General features: G+C 35.6%; 1 protein-coding gene across 1 annotated transcript; it reads left to right on the top strand.

Moving 5' to 3' along the window:
* Positions 1 to 1,118: 1,118 nt before the first annotated feature.
* Positions 1,119 to 14,711, top strand: LOC119072578 (sodium-independent sulfate anion transporter-like). The gene is made up of 7 exons (XM_037177827.1): positions 1,119 to 1,563; positions 8,783 to 8,908; positions 8,969 to 9,618; positions 9,690 to 10,305; positions 10,374 to 10,430; positions 13,999 to 14,144; positions 14,209 to 14,711. The coding sequence occupies exons 1-7, from the start codon at positions 1,533 to 1,535 to the stop codon at positions 14,599 to 14,601; spliced, it is 2,019 nt and encodes a 672-aa protein (XP_037033722.1). The 5' UTR covers positions 1,119 to 1,532; the 3' UTR covers positions 14,602 to 14,711.
* The last annotated feature ends 3,591 nt before the right edge of the window (positions 14,712 to 18,302 follow it).

Below are 18,302 nucleotides of genomic sequence, written 5' to 3'. Positions count from 1 at the left end.
GAAAATGGCGCCCGTGGTCCTTAAAAAAAATTTAGCTTCACTAAATGCCTATTTTAAGTGCCTATAAGTGCCTATTTTTCCAATTGCCCGATGGCGCCCAAAAGCTAAAAGCGGCACTGAAAATATGTCAAAATCTTCACTTTGGGTAGCGAATTTTTAGTTCCTGAACGAGTTCTGACCCTCGCCTAAACAGTCAGCATATCAAGCAATTAACTCAACATGAGGCTAGCGCAAGAATAGCTGACTCTTTCCAAAACGTTCAAAAATTCACTTAAAATTTTCATATGGAAAATGTGAGTGTTTCGAACCGGTGCACGTACGTACTGTTTTAATTTAATATGTGGATCAGCTCAAAAACGGCTGAAGCCAATTCGTGCTGAAATTTCACTGCATCTGACTGTAAAAATTCAATTCTAAAATTTGTAGAATATTTCAGAAATTTTTAGAAACTGTTTAGTACTAACTAGGCCCTGGACTAAAGTGTACTAAACATTTTATATTGAAGAAAATCCACTGAAGCATTCAAATTTTTGTATCGGGCGCCTAATCGATAGTGTCTTAACCTTCTCTTTCATTAACCATGTGCAAAAGCCCCCTTCGTTTTCTTAACACATTACAATTTTCACTTCTAACTGCATGGCCTGCAAATCTTCTTTTCCTTCATTCGACTGTTACACGGTTTCAAAGTTTCGAACGAACTGACACTGTAGGCAACGATTTTGCACAAAAATGACAAAAATTATTTAAAATTACATATTGTCTTAGGGCATCCACATCAGTGAGTTTTTCATAGGTTTTTATCCGGACTAACACGAAAGAAATCAATGACAGAAACATTTGAACGATTAACGCTTAAAACAACAGGGAAAAAGCTCAAAATCTCAATCGACAAGACGGTTTAACATGCTGGAGAAGACTACGTTTATGCAAGTGAAGTGATAGGGCAGAATTTATCCCAATCTCCTATTATTATCAATAGCAAAATATGATGAATAAATTCATCAATGTAGATGCCCTAAAGCGCGAGAATTTTGTGTGTGGTTTCGATGAGAACAATAGCATCGATTCAATATAATCAAAAGTTGATTGCGACAAAAAAAAAATTGTTTGCTATGAATCAAATTGATGTTAATGACTTAATAATTTGCACCCAGAACATGTGTGTTAGTTTTGACGAGATTAAAGGTATAAATATTGATGCGAGTCAAACATGAAGAGCTTTATTGATTTTCAATTGACATCGTCTATATCGTACATCAGTGTATCTGGACAGATTTTGGTCCTGGTGAAGAAGAAATGGAATATTTTGGCACCGTTTCACAAGTGTAATAAAATAAATAAAAATTTTAAAAAAATTTGACTGTTGGACAATGCAAATTGGTGTCGAATTAAGTTATTTGGTTTAAAAGTGAATAACAAATAGCAAGCAAAACAAATTTTGTTAAAAAAGAAGAAGAAGTTTTTAATAGAGAGTGTGTGATCGGCTGTGAGGTTCCTAGTTCTGCGACTCAAAGTGAATAAAATTACGCAAAATGGGCAAAAACAAAATTAATATCGAACCGAGTAAGTGCTATTTAACAATGAGAACTAAATTCTACCTAAGTGTTGAAAGCAACATCCTCAAAATCCATTAAATACAACAAACTTTCGTAATTTCAAATGACCATATCAGTAGCTCTAAGAACTTACTGAAATTGGAGTGGACTGAGATATACTTGGATAAAGAAATGGTTCTCTCTTGATTTTAGGAGTGTGATATTATCGATACGTAACTGACGTAAAGACCACCATTTGCGAATTGTTTACTTGCATTTTTGAATGAGTGATCATTCAAAGTTAATTCGATAATATTACATTCCACATTCCAGTTATGTCCCATCTATTCACAATACTGTGCTTTACGTGATTAAGCATGTTACGTTTTTCATATTTGCATTTTTATTTTCCAAAGATTATATGAACAGTAAGTCAGACAGAATAGATTGTGGAAATTTTTATCGGCACTACCGCAAAAATCGACGATGGCACTGCCTTCGAGTCGGTCTTTTGAGATACGAAATTTAAAAATTAAAAATCATTTTCGATCTCACATTGTCCATGAAAATATTGTTCGGCGAAGCTACTTGCCGGCATCGTCAGTCATTGAGAATCCTGTGAAATAGTGCTCAAATCCACAATCTGTAACTAATTAAAAAAATGAAATCAAGACCTAAGAACATTAGGCATAGCTAAAAGAGATTTATGTGCGCTCATTACGTTGCTTTATTCAAATTAGACTTATATCCCTACCCCACAATGTGGAGCCCACAGCATCTGAATATTTCCTATAGCGAGCTAAGTCAATATAATTATGCTACGACGCAATAATTTGGTATTGTTGATCACAGAACAGAAAACACCAAACTTTCCGCTCATAAAATGTGCGTAGAAACAATTATGTTTATTCGATTTTAAAATTAGATGAGGCGACATAACTACACGGTCAATATCGTCAGGAACGATATTATCGTCCAAAAAAACGATAATATCGTTCCTGACGATATTGACAGTGTAGAAATGTCCCCCCACCTAAAATTAATATGTTGAGAGCAGAGTTGTGTTCCAGGGCGGCGTGGCGTGTCCTTCAATTTTCTCACTTAATTCCAGTGCCTATATCCGTGAAAATACTTTCGTTTTTCACGAGTTTTTAAACTCACCGAAATTTTTGAAAAATCGCTCAACTATTTTTGGCAGAAGCGACATGAAAATACATTTTTCGCTTTTTCCTGACTTTTCTTATTATTTTCAACTAATTTTGTCGAAATTTGAAAAAATGATGAAAATATTCATTACTTTTAAAGTTTTAATGAACTTTAGACTCAAAACTCCCTCATGCGGCGTACATTCTAACTAAATTTAGTTTTACATTATCAAAGTTTAAAGCAATGAATCGTACGACTTTGGAGTTATTGTTGATTTAGACCAGACAAGCCGGGCCGTTTCGTTCACTTGGCAAAATAAATGCATTGTAGATGATTTCACCGCCAAAAGGAATACCAAGCTTTTGGTTCCTTCAAGTTTTCATGATTGATGATCGATGTGACTATAACGAACTAGCTTTTACTATTGGCCGAAGATAGGCTGAACACAGAGCTCATTTCAATTTTGAATAATCCAACTTTTATGCGAGGTTTGAACTCAAACAAAACCAATAATAACTTTTGTGCCACCGAGAATTGAAATACGACTCTTTTCAGCACTCATTTTAGTGTTGTAAAGTGACTTATTTCAGCACCCGTTTGATGTGATATTACAACACTCAAAGCAGTGTTGATATGGAATTTGTATGAGTTGTTACAGCATTCGTTTGAGAAAATGCAAAGCAATGTGATCGATCAAATTTGAAGAGTGATTGTTTACAATGAAAATTATAGTTTACGTTAAATTTGATTATTAATTCGGAAATGCGCAAAAAAAGACTGCTCACAATAATGACGCAGCCTGTAAAAAAGCGATCTTTTCCAAAAAAAAAATATTAAATTTACAATAAATAAAAATCATCTATTCTATTTTTCCCTAATGTGCCCAAAATGCAGGCGGCGTTTCCACGTTGTATAGTGCGAAATTCGTTGCAAAAGATAGTCCTTTGATTTAGCCTCACCAGTTGCCTTTTTCATTAATGATCCCAATTTTTCTACAAATTTCTTCGTCTCAGGACCCATGCAACCTAAAATCTCAAAAGCAAGCGGGGTGAATAAATAATTTTGCTTCAATTTCATTTTATGATTATGATTATGTCTCTCCGCTTTGTCAGCAATTGAGCGTGCTTTCTTTGATGACTCGTTAATATACGATGCAGCCATTGTATCTCTAACAGTTACATCCCACAACAACGACCTACCATGACTCCATGGTATTAAAGTCACTCCATCAGGTCTTTTGCCATCATCTCTTGAGATACCAGGTGGCTGTATTATGCTAGGAATACCTGCACTAGAAAAACCATGAGAGAAAATCACATTCATAGTGTCATGTCTAACGAGTTTTCCTTCTGCACATTTTGCACATGATAGACCATGAAAATTATAATTTTTTGTGCTCTTGTCTATTTCAATTCTCGTTTGGCACAAAGCAAGATGTGTTACACGTATTGTAATGAGATTTTTTTCAGCACACGACCCAATTTTCCTTACTCGCTCCGCTCGTAAGGAAAACTTGGGTCTAGTGCTGAAAAAATCAACATTACAATACTTGTAACACAACATACTATTATGCTTTTTAATTCCTCCAAGTTGTACAATCTGCGTTTTGCGACAAACACTTGAACGCTTCATAAATTTTATAGAATTCTTACTGACTGTGCTTTATTCCCTTGACTGAAAGTCAGGGTCTTACACCAGAAAATGGGTAACAATTCTTCGTTGAGGGCACGATAACTTGAGTAATTCTCAACCAATTTGAAGATGGGCTATGCGAGACGAAGGATCTGGAAGCTATCCCAGAAAAATACCATAATTTTACACTGTTGATTATAGCCTCAATCGAAAAAGATTACTTTGATGAAATTTGATGTTGTTGCGTAGTGTGTGTAAATCGTATGTTCTCGATATAGTTTATTAAAGAGCAAGTGGAAAGAACAATTTCATCACTTGATGTCCAGCTTTGAATCGTTAAACATCTCCTGCTAGCCAACAACTATATTGATAGTAGACTATCAAATTTGATAGTTGACTAACAACTTGATAAGAAAAATGCCTCTTATCAACGCACTTCAAGCAAAAGTGCTATTAATGACAGCTGCCACATAGAGTACTATTTTGTATGAAATTTTATGCCCACTCTTATTACAGAGTAAAATTTTGTATGGAGCACTGTCAAGTTTCAGTACCCTAAAGTTTCTTCAATTTAGAATTTCCGTTCCGTCAAGCGTTTACTATGCAGTCAGAACATTAGACAATTGGCCGGATGGGATTAGAATTCGTGATTATGTCTTTAACAACCATGGGAACAGGAAATTCGTGACAAAAGAGGCTTTTTTATTGAAGCGTAATTGTCAGCAAAATGTTACGAGGGATGTCAATCAACCGTTACCGAAATCGCCGATGACAACGAAACCAATACCGAACGCAGATCAAACGGAATCACTGGACGTTGGGTCACCAATGACCCTGGCCGAATGAACAATCTAATTGAACTTATTGACGCGAAGTGTATTGACATTGCTAATTTTGCGTATACCGAAACTAATTCGTACGATACCTAAGTCTTATTGATTGTGTTTTTCTTTTCTTTTCTCTTTAACTTTTGACCTAGAGACTATTTGCATTTGATTTTGTGTTTTAGTTGATTCATTTTTCTTTATTAGTGGTTCGAAAGCTGTGCTTTCGTTTAGTTAAGTGGTGTTCCATATTGATCGGCTAAGATTTGACAAATTGTACGTTTTTTGAATACGCCAGTAAGGTGCAAATCCGTTGGTGTTTAAATAAATAAATAAAAAAAATAAATATTTAGAGTATCACTTTTGCTTGAAGTGCGTTGCTCTTATCAAATGATATTCTTTGCAGGCTATATTCAATGATTTATTCTCAACTAATATCTGAATCTTTTTTTCAATGCTTTATTCCAACAATAAACAAAATATTCACACGAGTCGTGATATTTTTTCACGATTGAAGGTTTTGTGAATGCAGTATGTACCGAGGCACTTCCTTTTTTGTACAAAAGAGTGAGAAAAGAACATCCATCGCAATTTTCTATATTGTGAACGAGTTCTCGTTCCACATTTACATACTTCGCATCTACTCTGATTTAACAAAAAGGCAATCAAAAAGTATAATAGACAGCTCATACGATTGGGAAGTTTACGGCCAGAGCGAAGCGAGTGCCGTAATTCTAACGAGTCCTATTTTATTTATGATTTACGGTTGATCGAGGGATTCTTTTTCCCCGGTATACCAAAAAATTTCTCATTTTATTTGAAACATAGAGTTACATGGTAAACTGAATTATTTCAACCGAAAACTAATAACGTTCATTTATTACAATCCCATCTTATATTCAACGGTTCCCAAAGAATTTTTTTAGATAAATTTTATTGCTATTGACTTTACTCACTCGTTGATATATTAATGTTGTAAATTTGACAATTTTTATGACTGAAACAAGCCGGAATAAGTAGGCGTTTGTTTTAAATACGATGAAATTGATCAAAAATATATTGAGATAATTGTCAGTCAACGGATCTGACCCGCCCAAAATGTGGGACCTAGTTATATGAAGCTGGTTTTTTGTTATAATTATGTACATTGTACACTCACATGATCAATATCTGAATTGCAATTAAATTCATAACAAAAGTGGGAATTCCACAAACATTTTTTGCTTTTTTTTCGGACATTCGTCTGTTTTGATCGAATTAAAATTACTGGGAAAATTTTGAACATATTTTCATAATAATTGCATGACCATTCACACATCTTGCCAGCTTTATTCAACTGGATTGCAATACCTACTAATTACCAAAATCATTTCCTCTTACATTTCCGATTCGATTTTGTTTTTTTTCCTGTCGTTTAATGCTCCTTAAGCATAATGAAGAAATAGTTATTTGTTCACCAAGGGGAAAAAAGTTGGAAATTACCAGAGAAAATAAAATCAGTGAAAAACACTCAAAAGAGTAAAAGTGACGCAAGTCCATGTACATACTTCCAAAACAACTGATATCGCTGAATGTGACGCATTCTGCGCTTGTACGCAAAAACTGTAACAGCAAAAATTTGACCAAAGAAATTCTAGAAACAAAATTTTACCAAAAAAATTTTGCGTCACAAAGTGGCAGATGGTTCGGACGTATTATGACATATTCTTGCCTATTTTAAAAAATTTCTTAAAAGTACTTTCCTCAACATCTGCCACTTGTGACGCAAAATTTTTTTGGTAAAATTTTGTTTCTAGAATTTCTTTGGTCAAATTTTTGCTGTTACAGTTTTTGCGTACAAGCGCAGAATGCGTCACCTCCAGCGATATCAGTTGTTTTGGAAGTATGCACATGGACTTGCGTCACTTTTACTCTTTTGAGTGTTTTTCACTGATATCAGTTCTTTTGGAAGAATTAGTAGATTGAAAATTTTTTTAAAATTTTAAAAATTTTAAAAATTTGAAAAAATTAAAAAAAAATTGACAAATTTTGAAAAATTTGAAAAATTTAAAAAATTTGAAAAATTTAAAAAATTTGAAAAATTTAAAAAATTTTGAAAAATGAAAATGAAAAATTTTGAAAAATGTAAAAAAATTTTTGAAAAATTTAAAAAATTTTGAAAAATTTTGAAAAATTTAAAAAAATTTGGAAAATTTAAAAACTTTTAAAAAATTTAAAAATTTAAAAAATGCAGTGGGTTCATTTTAGTTCGGAACATATTTGAAATTTTTGAGAGTTCTAAAAGTCATCGATGTTCCCAGTCAATAAAGCGTTTCCAGGTTATGATATTTTGGCACAAAATTTGAAAATCCCATAGCGAATTCAAATTTCGCGCCAAAATATCATAGACCGGAAAGAACTTAATTGACTGGGAACCTCGATGACTTTTAAAACTCTGATAAATCTGAAATTGTTCTTTCTAAAGATGAACACACTGTACTAAATATTGGAAAAAAAATTGAGGCGAGCAGAGCTTACCAAATACCAAAAGCGAACAAATTTGTTCTACCATACCCATCCACACACACTTAAAGGTGTTCATATATGGAACCTATATGGGAACTTCGAGGAGCCCTAGCTCCGAAACGAGGCCGGTTCCCCCCAAATTTTTTTTTCTGGAATGTCTTAGAATGACGACTAGAATCTACTCCCAAAATTTCAACAAAATCTAAAGAAGACTTTAGAAGATAGGAAACACGGACGGACGGACGGACGGACGGACTAACAAAGTAACGTAGGATTTTTTCATTTCGTTTAAAGTACTGAAATTGACCAAAATGTATGGAAATGGGGCTTCTTGGAAGATTTTTTGCGTGGCCAAATTTTAAGCTGCAAGAACGTGTGATAGCTCGTTGAACTCGTACGGACGCCTAGTTTTTTGTTAATGGTAATTTGGAGTCATTTGTCTTTGAATTGTAGAACTTCAATATTTGCTGTATATATGGTTCTGCAGTCTACGACAAAAAAAAATTTTTGAAATTTTTTCTAGTAATAGGACTTGCGTCACGGGCGCTATGCTAACGCGCGCCCATGATCTTCTACTTTTTTCGATGTCAACATAACGTTTAGACTGAAGTAAGAAAACGACTATTTTCTCACCTGCGCCTGCGGCGTGAAAAAAAAATTGAAGGAAGAGCTAAAGCTACCCTTGGAGCATAAATATTTGCTTCAAAAATACTCATTCCACATGAACATGATGCGCTTACATTAATTTCGTTGCACTATTGAAGTAGGCATCTCTACCCAATCCCATTATTTCTCAATTGAGTAAATCAGATAAAAAAAGGTCTGCGATTCTTATTCTTGATTACGCGTCGCAAAAACATTAACTCTTCATTATATTCGCAAAAACTTAAATTTAAAAAAAAATCCTCTTGCATGGATCAGCGGAATGTCGATCATGCGCTTCGAATTATTAAAATTAGTCAGAAAATTATCGTCAATTAAGTTTGTTTATCGACTAAATTGTTTTTTGTCGACCAAATTGTTTATGAATTTATAACTCGTGATGCGCACACAATTTATAACTCGTGATGCGCACACGTGATACCGACCACATTTTATTTCCTATCAAGAGTTCAATGGCTCTATTTTTACCGTCTGCAGATAATCGAACGAGTGCTAGCAGTTTAAATGACTCGGAGAAAGGAGTGTACAGCATACATGGCGTCACAGGTTCACAGTATTCGGTCAACACAGATCCGACTTCGTACGGTTCCAATGATTTTGCACGTATGTTCGGGATTTTGTAGAGTTGGTTCATTTCTAACTAAAATTGAATTGCATTCACAGTGACACCGAATCGACGAATATCTGTGATCAATCAGGCGAAAGAAGCCATTGTGCAGTTAGATCCAAAGAAATTTTTCCGCAAAAAAATGTTGACCAAACGTTTTCCCATTTTACAATGGTTGCCCAAATACAGTGCTGACGATGCAATTGGTGATCTTATTGCTGGCATTACCGTTGGTTTAACCGTAATACCGCAAGCGCTTGCTTACGCAGGTATCGCTGGACTTCCACCACAAGCCGGTTTATACGGATCGTTTATCGGCGCAATACTTTACATATTCATCGGGTCATGTCGATGCGTAAATGTTGGTCCGTCGTCCACGTCGTCGTTTTTAACAAATCAAGTAGCTGGTGGAGATTGGCCGCGAGCCGTTCTGTGCGGTGTTATAGCTGGAATCATTGAATTTGCGATGGGCATTTTTGGATTGGGATTCCTTATCGATTTCGTTTCGGAGCCGGTGTTGAGTGGATTTTCCAGTGCTGTTGCCATCATGATATTCACCGGTCAGATCAAATCGTTGCTTGGTATTAACGCAACGGGGCATACGTTTTTGCAGGTGTGGAAGACTATTTTGCAGGACATTCAAAATACGAGATTGGGAGACACAGTGATGGGTGTTACGTGTTTAATCGTACTGTTGGCGATGAGGGTAAGTCCACCACTTTTAGTAAATTTTTTTCAAGATTTTCCTCGACTTTCAATGGCTCTTCCAAAAAACAGCAACTCCCAAAAATCAAAATCGGTCCAACCGATGATGACCGGAAGAACACATGCCACAAAATATTCAACAAATTCCTGTGGTACATTGGAACGGCACGAAACTTTATTGTGGTCGTGATTTCCACAGCAATTTCGTTCATTCTCATCGAAAACGATCGCGGTGACATACTGAAAACAATCGGCCCAGTTCCGCAAGGTTTACCCGAATTCCGGTTACCTCTCTTCACCGTAACGGAAACGAAAAACGAAACCGGCTTCGTCACACAACAGGGAGAAACATTCTGGGACATGATTTCGTACATGAACGTCGGACTGCTTGCCGTTCCGTTGATTGCACTGATCGAAACAATGTCTATAAATAAATCGGCCGCTAGAGGCAAACCGGTCGATGCAACGCAAGAGCTGCTTGCCATTGGTGCCGGCAGTCTTGTCAATTGTTTCGTTGGAGGCTATCCGGGAAATGGGTCTTTCTCCAGAGGGGCTATCAACAGGGAATCTGGAGCAAGAACGCCGTTGGGAAGTCTGTATTCGGGCGTACTAGTGATAATAGCTTTACTGTTTCTGACACCGTACTTTCAATACATACCGAATTCATCGCTGGCAGCTGTGATTATGGGTAGGTGTATGAGATTTCGGACTATTGGATTAGTTACTGACGTTCTTTCTTCTTATTTACATGGACAGCGGCTGTAATTTTTATGGTTGAGTTGCACGTCATAAAACCGTTGTGGAGAAGCAAGAGTAAGTTTTCGTACATTTTTTTCTGCACTACTGCTGTGCCCTTCTACTTTACAGTTAACAAAAGACAAGATTGCCCTTAGTGTCTTGTGAATCCTTGCTAATTATTCCAGCAATTCCTTAGAAAAATACTTGTAAAGGGGTTCTTGGGCGAGATTTAATTGTTCTAAATAGAGTAGAGTACAAAAGATGGTAGTCTTGTAATGGTGCACGTTTTCAAGACCTTGCACCATAAAGAACAGAAGTTTTAAATTTATAAATTGCCTAATTGGAGACACATCATGTCCGGAGCGATAGCGGAGGACTTGACGCAGTCTAACTTCCAAAAAAAGAACGAAGAAAATTTTTTGAGACGCGGCAACTATATATAGGCGAGAATTTAAGTTTCTTTCCTTTGGCTTGTATCACCACAAAACCTTATCTATCTTATTCGCGCTTCAAATACGAGCAAAACGAGCTATCACTCGACTATGTAACTTTAAAATTGCCGGAAAATTGGCACTTTTCATAGAAAATGCACCAAATTAACGTTTTCCAAACAATCAAAATCTTTCAACTTACTCTGTATGTTTCTATCTATGTATCTATCTATCGACGGTCGATCTCGGAAACCAGTCAGCCAATCTCCATGAAATTTTGCAGGAACCTCAGGGTGGGCATAAAAATGAAATTGTCATACGCCATTACCCCAGGAAAAACCAGAATTTTGTTTTATTGGCCTCGAAGTGGTTTCTGAGGGTCGGGAACGCGTTTTCGGCTGTAGCTTAGCTGTATTGAAACCTACAGAGGCGTGCGACCCATCAAATGAAAGGTATTCGTAACACGATTCGAACAAAAAAAATAATTTAAAAAATCGGGGCAGATTCGTTTGAGCTAGAGTGATTAGAGTGACCAAATTTTGAGCTACTCGAGCGTAGGATGAAAGGACTAATATTTTTTTGGGTTATGAGAGATAGAGAATTACTTTCTTCGGCAAAGTCTCAGAGTTTTACGAGTAGAACAGAGGGGCATATGTGAAAAATGTCGAAAGTTGGAAATGGGTGGGTCAATTGGGGTTTTAGAGATATTTCTTGAATGGTGGCAGATTTTCGTCAAATTTCGAACTTCGTCAAATTTTCGATTTTCGTCAAATTTTCGATTTTCGTCAAATTTTCGATTTTCATCAAATTTTCGATTTTCGTCAAATTTTCGATTTTCGTCAAATTTACGAATTTCGTCTAATTTCGTCAAATTTTCGAATTTCGTCAAATTTTCGATTTTCGACCCAATTTTAGTTCAAACAAGCTGGTTTAGTTTTTCTTATCATCTGCCAAATAATTTTTACCAAAAAAAATTTGACTGGAAACAACCAAAATTTTACCAAAAAAATCTGCGTCGCATGTGGCAGATAAATTTTCTTGCTGGTCTGTTCCTGAACATTTGCCACTTTGCGACGCAGAGTTTTTTGGTAAAATTTTGGTTGTTTCCAGTCAAATTTTTTTTGGTAAAAATTATTTGGCAGATGATGAGAAAATCTAAGCCAGCTTGTTTGAACTAAAATTGGGTGTAAAATTTAATTTTTGCGTAACGAAGCTGAAAGCGTCAACTCTAGCGATATCATTCATTTTAGAAATTGTACTTCAAAGACTGCGTCACACTTTTCTCGAAGAGATTTTTGTTGGGATCGTCCATTCCGAAAAACGTAATCAATTTTAAAGATCGTTTAATAACGACTGTCTTTGAAGTCGTCGATGTGTGATAATAATTTGTAAATTTGCAAGTAGGAAGCACCCAAAAATAATCGATAAGATTTGCTAGCTGTTCGGTCTAGATACGAACTTCTGTACGAAACAATCGCCAATATTTTGTTTGTTAATTAACGTAATGTAATTCTAGCACCGCAAATCGGCGATCGATTTTATTGGTAAACTTAACATGTTGTTGATAATGAAAAGACAAAATATTTACGCCGCATTTCGGGTGACTAATTTCGTTTTTTATTTGTCTACAAATTCGGTTGTTAGATCTAAATGTGTCATCTGAAATCATGAAGACATAACTCCATGCATGACTCCGATGTATATTATCATGGGCGCGCGTTAGCATAGCGCCCGTGACGCAGGTCCTATTACTAGAAAAAATTTCAAAAAAAATTTTTTGTCGTAGACTGCAGAACCATATATACAGCAAATATTGAAGTTCTACAATTCAAAGACAAATGACTCCAAATTACCATTAAAAAAAACTAGGCGTCCGTACGAGTTCAACGAGCTATCACACGTTCTTACAGCTTAAAATTTGGCCACGCAAAAAATCTTCCAAGAAGCCCCATTTCCATACATTTTGGTCAATTTCAGTACTTTAAACGAAATGAAAAAATCCTACGTTACTTTGTTAGCCCGTCCGTCCGTCCGTGTTTCCTATCTTCTAAAGTCTTCTTTAGATTTTGTTGAAATTTTGGGAGTAGATTCTAGTCGTCATTCTAAGACATTCCAGAAAAAAAAAATTGGGGGGAACCGGCCTGGTTTCGGAGCTAGGGCTCCTCGAAGTTCCCATATAGGCCCCATATAAGAACACCTTTAAGTGTGAGTGTGGATGGGTATGGTAGAACTTTGTTCGCTTTTGGTATTTGGTAAGCTCTGCTCGCCAAATTTTTTTCCCTACATTTAGTATTTTTAAAATTTTTCAAAATTTTTAAATTTTTTTAAATTTTTCAAAATTTTTTAAATTTTTTAAAATTTTTCAAATTTTTTAAAATTTTTCAAATTTTTTAAAATTTTTCAAATTTTTCAAAATTTTTCAAAATTTTTTAATTTTTTTTTAAATTTTTCAATTTTTTTTTTATTTTTTTAATTTTTTTAAATTTTTCAAAGTTTTTCAAATTTTTCAAATTTTTTAAATTTTTCAAATTTTTTCAAATTTTTAAAAATTTTTCAAATTTTTTAAATTTTTTCAATCTACTAATTCTTCCAAAAGAACTGATATCAGTCAAAAACACTCAAAAGAGTACAAGTGACGCAAGTCCCTGTGCATACTTCCAAAACAACTGATATCGCTGGAGGTGACGCATTCTGCGCTTGTACGCAAAAACTGTAACAGCAAAAATTTGACCAAAGAAATTCTAGAAACAAAATTTTACCATAAAAATTTTGCGTCACAAGTGGCAGATGTTGAGGAAAGTACTTTTAAGAAATTTTTTAAAATAGGCAAGAATATGTCCTAATACGTCCGAACCATCTGCCACTTTGTGACGCAAAATTTTTTTGGTAAAATTTTGTTTCTAGAATGTCTTTGGTCAAATTTTTGCTGTTACAGTTTTTGCGTACAAGCGCAGAATGCGTCACCTCCAGCGATATCAGTTGTTTTGGAAGTATGCACAGGGACTTGCGTCACTTTTACTCTTTTGAGTGTTTTTGACTGATCACAAATGCGGCCTAAGTTTGTTTGTTACACGTTCGATAGGAACGAACGCAATGATTTCCGTGAGAGAGTGGAGTGATGAGAGGTTCTCCCTATCCATTAGTCTATCGTCCTATTTATCTATCAAAATCTCTCTAAGTAGACTTTTGTAACACCAACAAATTGTTCGCAGGAAGTGATTTGATCCCAGCCTTTGCCTGCTTCATAGCATGTTTAATGCTAGGCATTCCGGTCGGAACATTTATGGGCATTGGAGTGAATATGCTATTCATTATGTACCACGCAGCTCGACCAAAAATTCAAATGGAACGACGATACGTACGTACCTCAAAATGACCCAACAATATTGCCAATTTTTATGAATTCCATTTTATTCGTACAGACCCTAAAGAACAACAAATATTTGCTGATCAAACCCGATCGGTGCCTCATGTTCCCATCGGTGGACTATGTTCGGAATTTGATCAACAAGCAAGGTATGAAAGAGCAATTGCCGGTCATCATCGATTGCACTTGTGTTTATGGTGCCGATTTCACGACCGCAACAGCGATTAAAATGTTGCTAGACGACTTTGGCTCCAGGCAGCAGTCACTGTTTTTCCTAAATCTCAAACCGAGTGTGGCTGAAACATTTGAAGGAGCTGAACTGGACATGCATGTGTACTACAGTTTAGAGTTGTTAGAACGCATTGTTGATGATCCGAAAACGAATGTGGACTTATTGGACAATGTTGTTGATGACACAAAACCCAAACGACTATGGACGCAATTGTAAAATTGTGGAATGATTGAAATTGTTGTAAATTGTTGAGTTAGGACCAAAGTTTGTTAGATCTAGAAGCTGAAATTGATACTCTCTTTAATAAAGTCAGAATTGTAAGTAAATTGTGTTTGAATTTGAAACTCGCATCGTCTCAGGAAAACAGTGAAAGTGGAGATCAGCAATGACAACATGCCCCTGACCACTTACATTTTCAATCTTTACAATATAATTTTCCGTTTCGCAGAGATGATAAAAAACCCCTGATTTTTGGATGTTCGCCCACTTCTGGTGGTATTATCTCCAAACTTTTGTTTTTATTGTTTCTTGACTGCAAAACGTTTTGAACTCATTACAGGCCCATTCTCAATTAAAAGAATGGAGTTTAGCAGTTAAAACAAAAGAATGTAATTGGTACAAAGGACAGCGCATTATGTCCATTGTGTAATTATGTAAGCATACCAATGACTCATCATCGACAGCTGTTTTCAGAAATGTATCGTCAATAATCATTCGTATACTTAACCTGTCACAGACGGCAAGTATATTTTACTTGTGACAGACAGCAAGCATGTTAACAGTTTTACTATTTGATCAATTACTTCATTTGATCGAAGATTTTCAGATCATTTCAGAAATCTTTTACTTCATTTGTTTTGAACATGTTTTTTGCTATATAAGACCTCATTGGTCAGAGCTTGTCGTTAATTATTGCTGTCGTTGTCGATAACAAATGAACAGCATTGGACACAAAAAAATAGTTATTTATACAACCGAGTGATAAATGCTTTTCCATACCTAGGATCCCTTATGAACTCCGTCCAATATGAAATAGTATGTTGTGTCACAAGTATTGTAATGTTGATTTTTTCACGAGCGGAGCGAGTAAGGAAAATTGGGTCGTGTGCTGAAAAAATCTCATTACAATACGTGTAACACATCATGCTTTGTGCCAACCAAGAATTGAAATAGACAAATGCCCAAAAAATCATAATTTTCATTTTAAACAATCACTCTTCAAATTTGATCGATCACATTGCTTTGCATTGCACAACTCATACAAATTCCATATCAACACTGCTTTGAGTGTTGAAATACGACTCTTTTCAGCACTCATTTTAGTGTTGTAAAGTGACTTATTTCAGCACCCGTTTGATGGGATATTTCAACACTCAAAGCAGTGTTGTTATGGAATTTGTATGAGTTATTACAACATTCGTTTTAGAAAATGCAAAGCAATGTGATCGATCAAATTTGAAGAGTGATTGTTTACCATGAAAATTATGATTTTTTGGGCATTTGTCTATTTCAATTCTCGGTTGGCACAAAGCATGATGTGTTACACGTATTGTAATGAGATTTTTTCAGCACACGACCCAATTTTCCTTACTCGCTCCGCTCGTATGGAAAACTTGGGTCTAGTGCTGAAAAAATCAACATTACAATACTTGTAACACAACATACTATTCATACCACGGACTAAAAGTCTTTTTTAGCGTATTCGATTCCAGACCTCGCCTTCGGCTCTGTTGTCAAACGCTCAATTGCCGACAGCACTGATACATGCCAATCTGGTTCTGGTAAAGTATTGCCAGAGAAATGGATGAAGTGGTGCCCGGAAGAAGGCAAACGTCGCGTCAGGTGAATTAAAGCGAGCCGCGAATGAATAAGTTGTGGTGACCGAAAGCTAACGTTAAAATCATAAGACGTGGTGTAGATTTTGTACAGCCGCAGTGCTGTAAAGGTAATTTTTTGGTCTCCTTACCGATTGATTGATTAGGCTAATTTGGGGTTCTGATGACCAATTGTAGATTACAGACGCGAATACACACACACGTGCGATTTATACGGATTCATTTAATCGAAGGGAAAGTAAACGTAAGGAGAATTGTACTTGGAATATTAGATGGATTCTCATTCGAAAATTGTTCTTTTCAGTAATTTGAAGTGTTTTTTCATAATAAATAAAGCTGTTAAACGAACTGAGTTGTTTTGGTTACATCACTCTCAAAACCACATTCCCTCAAGATACCAGCCATTGGAGGTTTCCAACACGATCTGTCTGGAAACCTCTCACGCGCTAAATAAGACTTTTAGTCCTAGATACGAAATGTGCTATTTTAGGCACTAGATGTGTATATACACATCGTGCGCCTAAAAAAACATTTATCATCGAGTTTTGTATACAACATTTTTCTCAATAAAGGCAACGGAAAGTCCTACTTTTCGTCACTTGTTGCGAAAAGTTTATTTTATGTTATACTTTGTCATACTTAAAGTGAAAACTTTTTAGACCCGTACGAAGTACTGGGGTCTTATAGGTTTACGCATACGTTTGTAACACGTCGAATTGGACTCCCTGAGTAAGGGGAAACCTATTGTGGTTGTCTAGAGATGCCAAATCCGCGAAAAAAAAAATGTCCGTCTGTCCGTCTGTCTGTCTGCACGATAACTTGAGTAAAACGCATCCGATTTTGAAAATTCTTTTTTTTCCCGTTTGGTAATGTCAAAAGACAGGCTAAGTTCGAAGATGAGTGATTTTGGATCGACCCCTCCCGAGCTGTGGCCCAATAAGTGCTTTACGGTTTTTCGAAGATATCTCCGGACATTTAAACGTTAAACTTGTAAGTGATACGTCAAATTAAAGGTATTTACAATACCGATCGACAAAAAAAAAGTTTATGGAAATCGGATGACCGACTCGTGAGTTAGACCCCTTGGTGTGGAACAGGCACAGGGCGGCAAGCAGTTTTTGCTTGTAGGTCGGCCACATTTGAACATATTTCGTCTGTTTTAGCTTTATTAGATAGGTATTGACCGTACCAATCAGGGAAAAAATGAAATTATGTTCTCCGGAGCGTGAGCTAGGTCTCTTGGAGTGAGCTCTTATCTGGCTACTCGGCCGTACAGTGAACGTGGAGTATTTTGTCAATATCTCGAGTAAATTTTGACCGAATTTCATGAATTTTTTTTTGTTTGAAAGGTATTAACGAATGTAAAGCGTCGGTAAAATTTCCGGTCTCCTAACAAAATGGCTGCCGGTGGCCATATTGGATTTTAATAAAAGTGATATATATTGGGAAAAATGGTACTTAGAGTGTTTCTGTTAACATGGAAATAATTTGTTATGTGTGTGGGGTTTCAGGTATTCCATATATGGATATCTATATATACCGATATACAGCTATATTGAGCTATATACAGGCATATAGAGCTATATAATAGCATATATTTATCTGTGAAATGTTTATTTATAGTGAAATATAGGTAAATAAAGCGGTATATAGCTGTTTAAATAGGAATTTATGAAATTTGACTTCGTACGGGGCTGTATATGATAACAAGGCAAAGAGTGGATAATGTAAGTGATTTTAAAGGCTTTTGACACGAATAGGTGTTTCGTACGGGTCGGCGTTAGCTATGTTTTTTTTGAACTTTACTATTTCAAGGTTAAAATTTTGTTTGGAAAATTGGTCAACTTTGAAGTGAAATCTTGGACGAAAGATGCATCATTAATTTCTAATTGACATTAATAATCACAATAGTACAATTTATCCTGAAATATTTAACATCCAGTTTTATATTTCTTCCCAAAACAACAAAAAATTGTTCGAAAACAAGACACAAGTTACACTGTCTTGTATTATACTTGTTCTCTACATTGGGTGCCAAATTCTTTATCCAAATTAACTTGTTAAATAAATTAATTAGGATGA

Source organism: Bradysia coprophila (assembly GCF_014529535.1).
Source record: "Bradysia coprophila strain Holo2 chromosome IV unlocalized genomic scaffold, BU_Bcop_v1 contig_84, whole genome shotgun sequence".
Taxonomy (NCBI): Eukaryota; Metazoa; Arthropoda; class Insecta; order Diptera; family Sciaridae; genus Bradysia; species Bradysia coprophila.
Note: the sequence above shows the minus strand (reverse complement) of the source record. Positions and strands in the feature narration are given on the sequence as shown.

Bases quoted from the DNA above. Each gene is read 5' to 3' on its own strand.
- LOC119072578 (XM_037177827.1), top strand. From the start codon at position 1,533: ATGGGCAAAAACAAAATTAATATCGAACCGA. The intron at 9,619-9,689 runs GTAAGTCCACCA...TCCAAAAAACAG, and splicing joins TCGTACTGTTGGCGATGAGG to CAACTCCCAAAAATCAAAAT. The intron at 14,145-14,208 runs GTACGTACCTCA...TTATTCGTACAG, and splicing joins TTCAAATGGAACGACGATAC to ACCCTAAAGAACAACAAATA.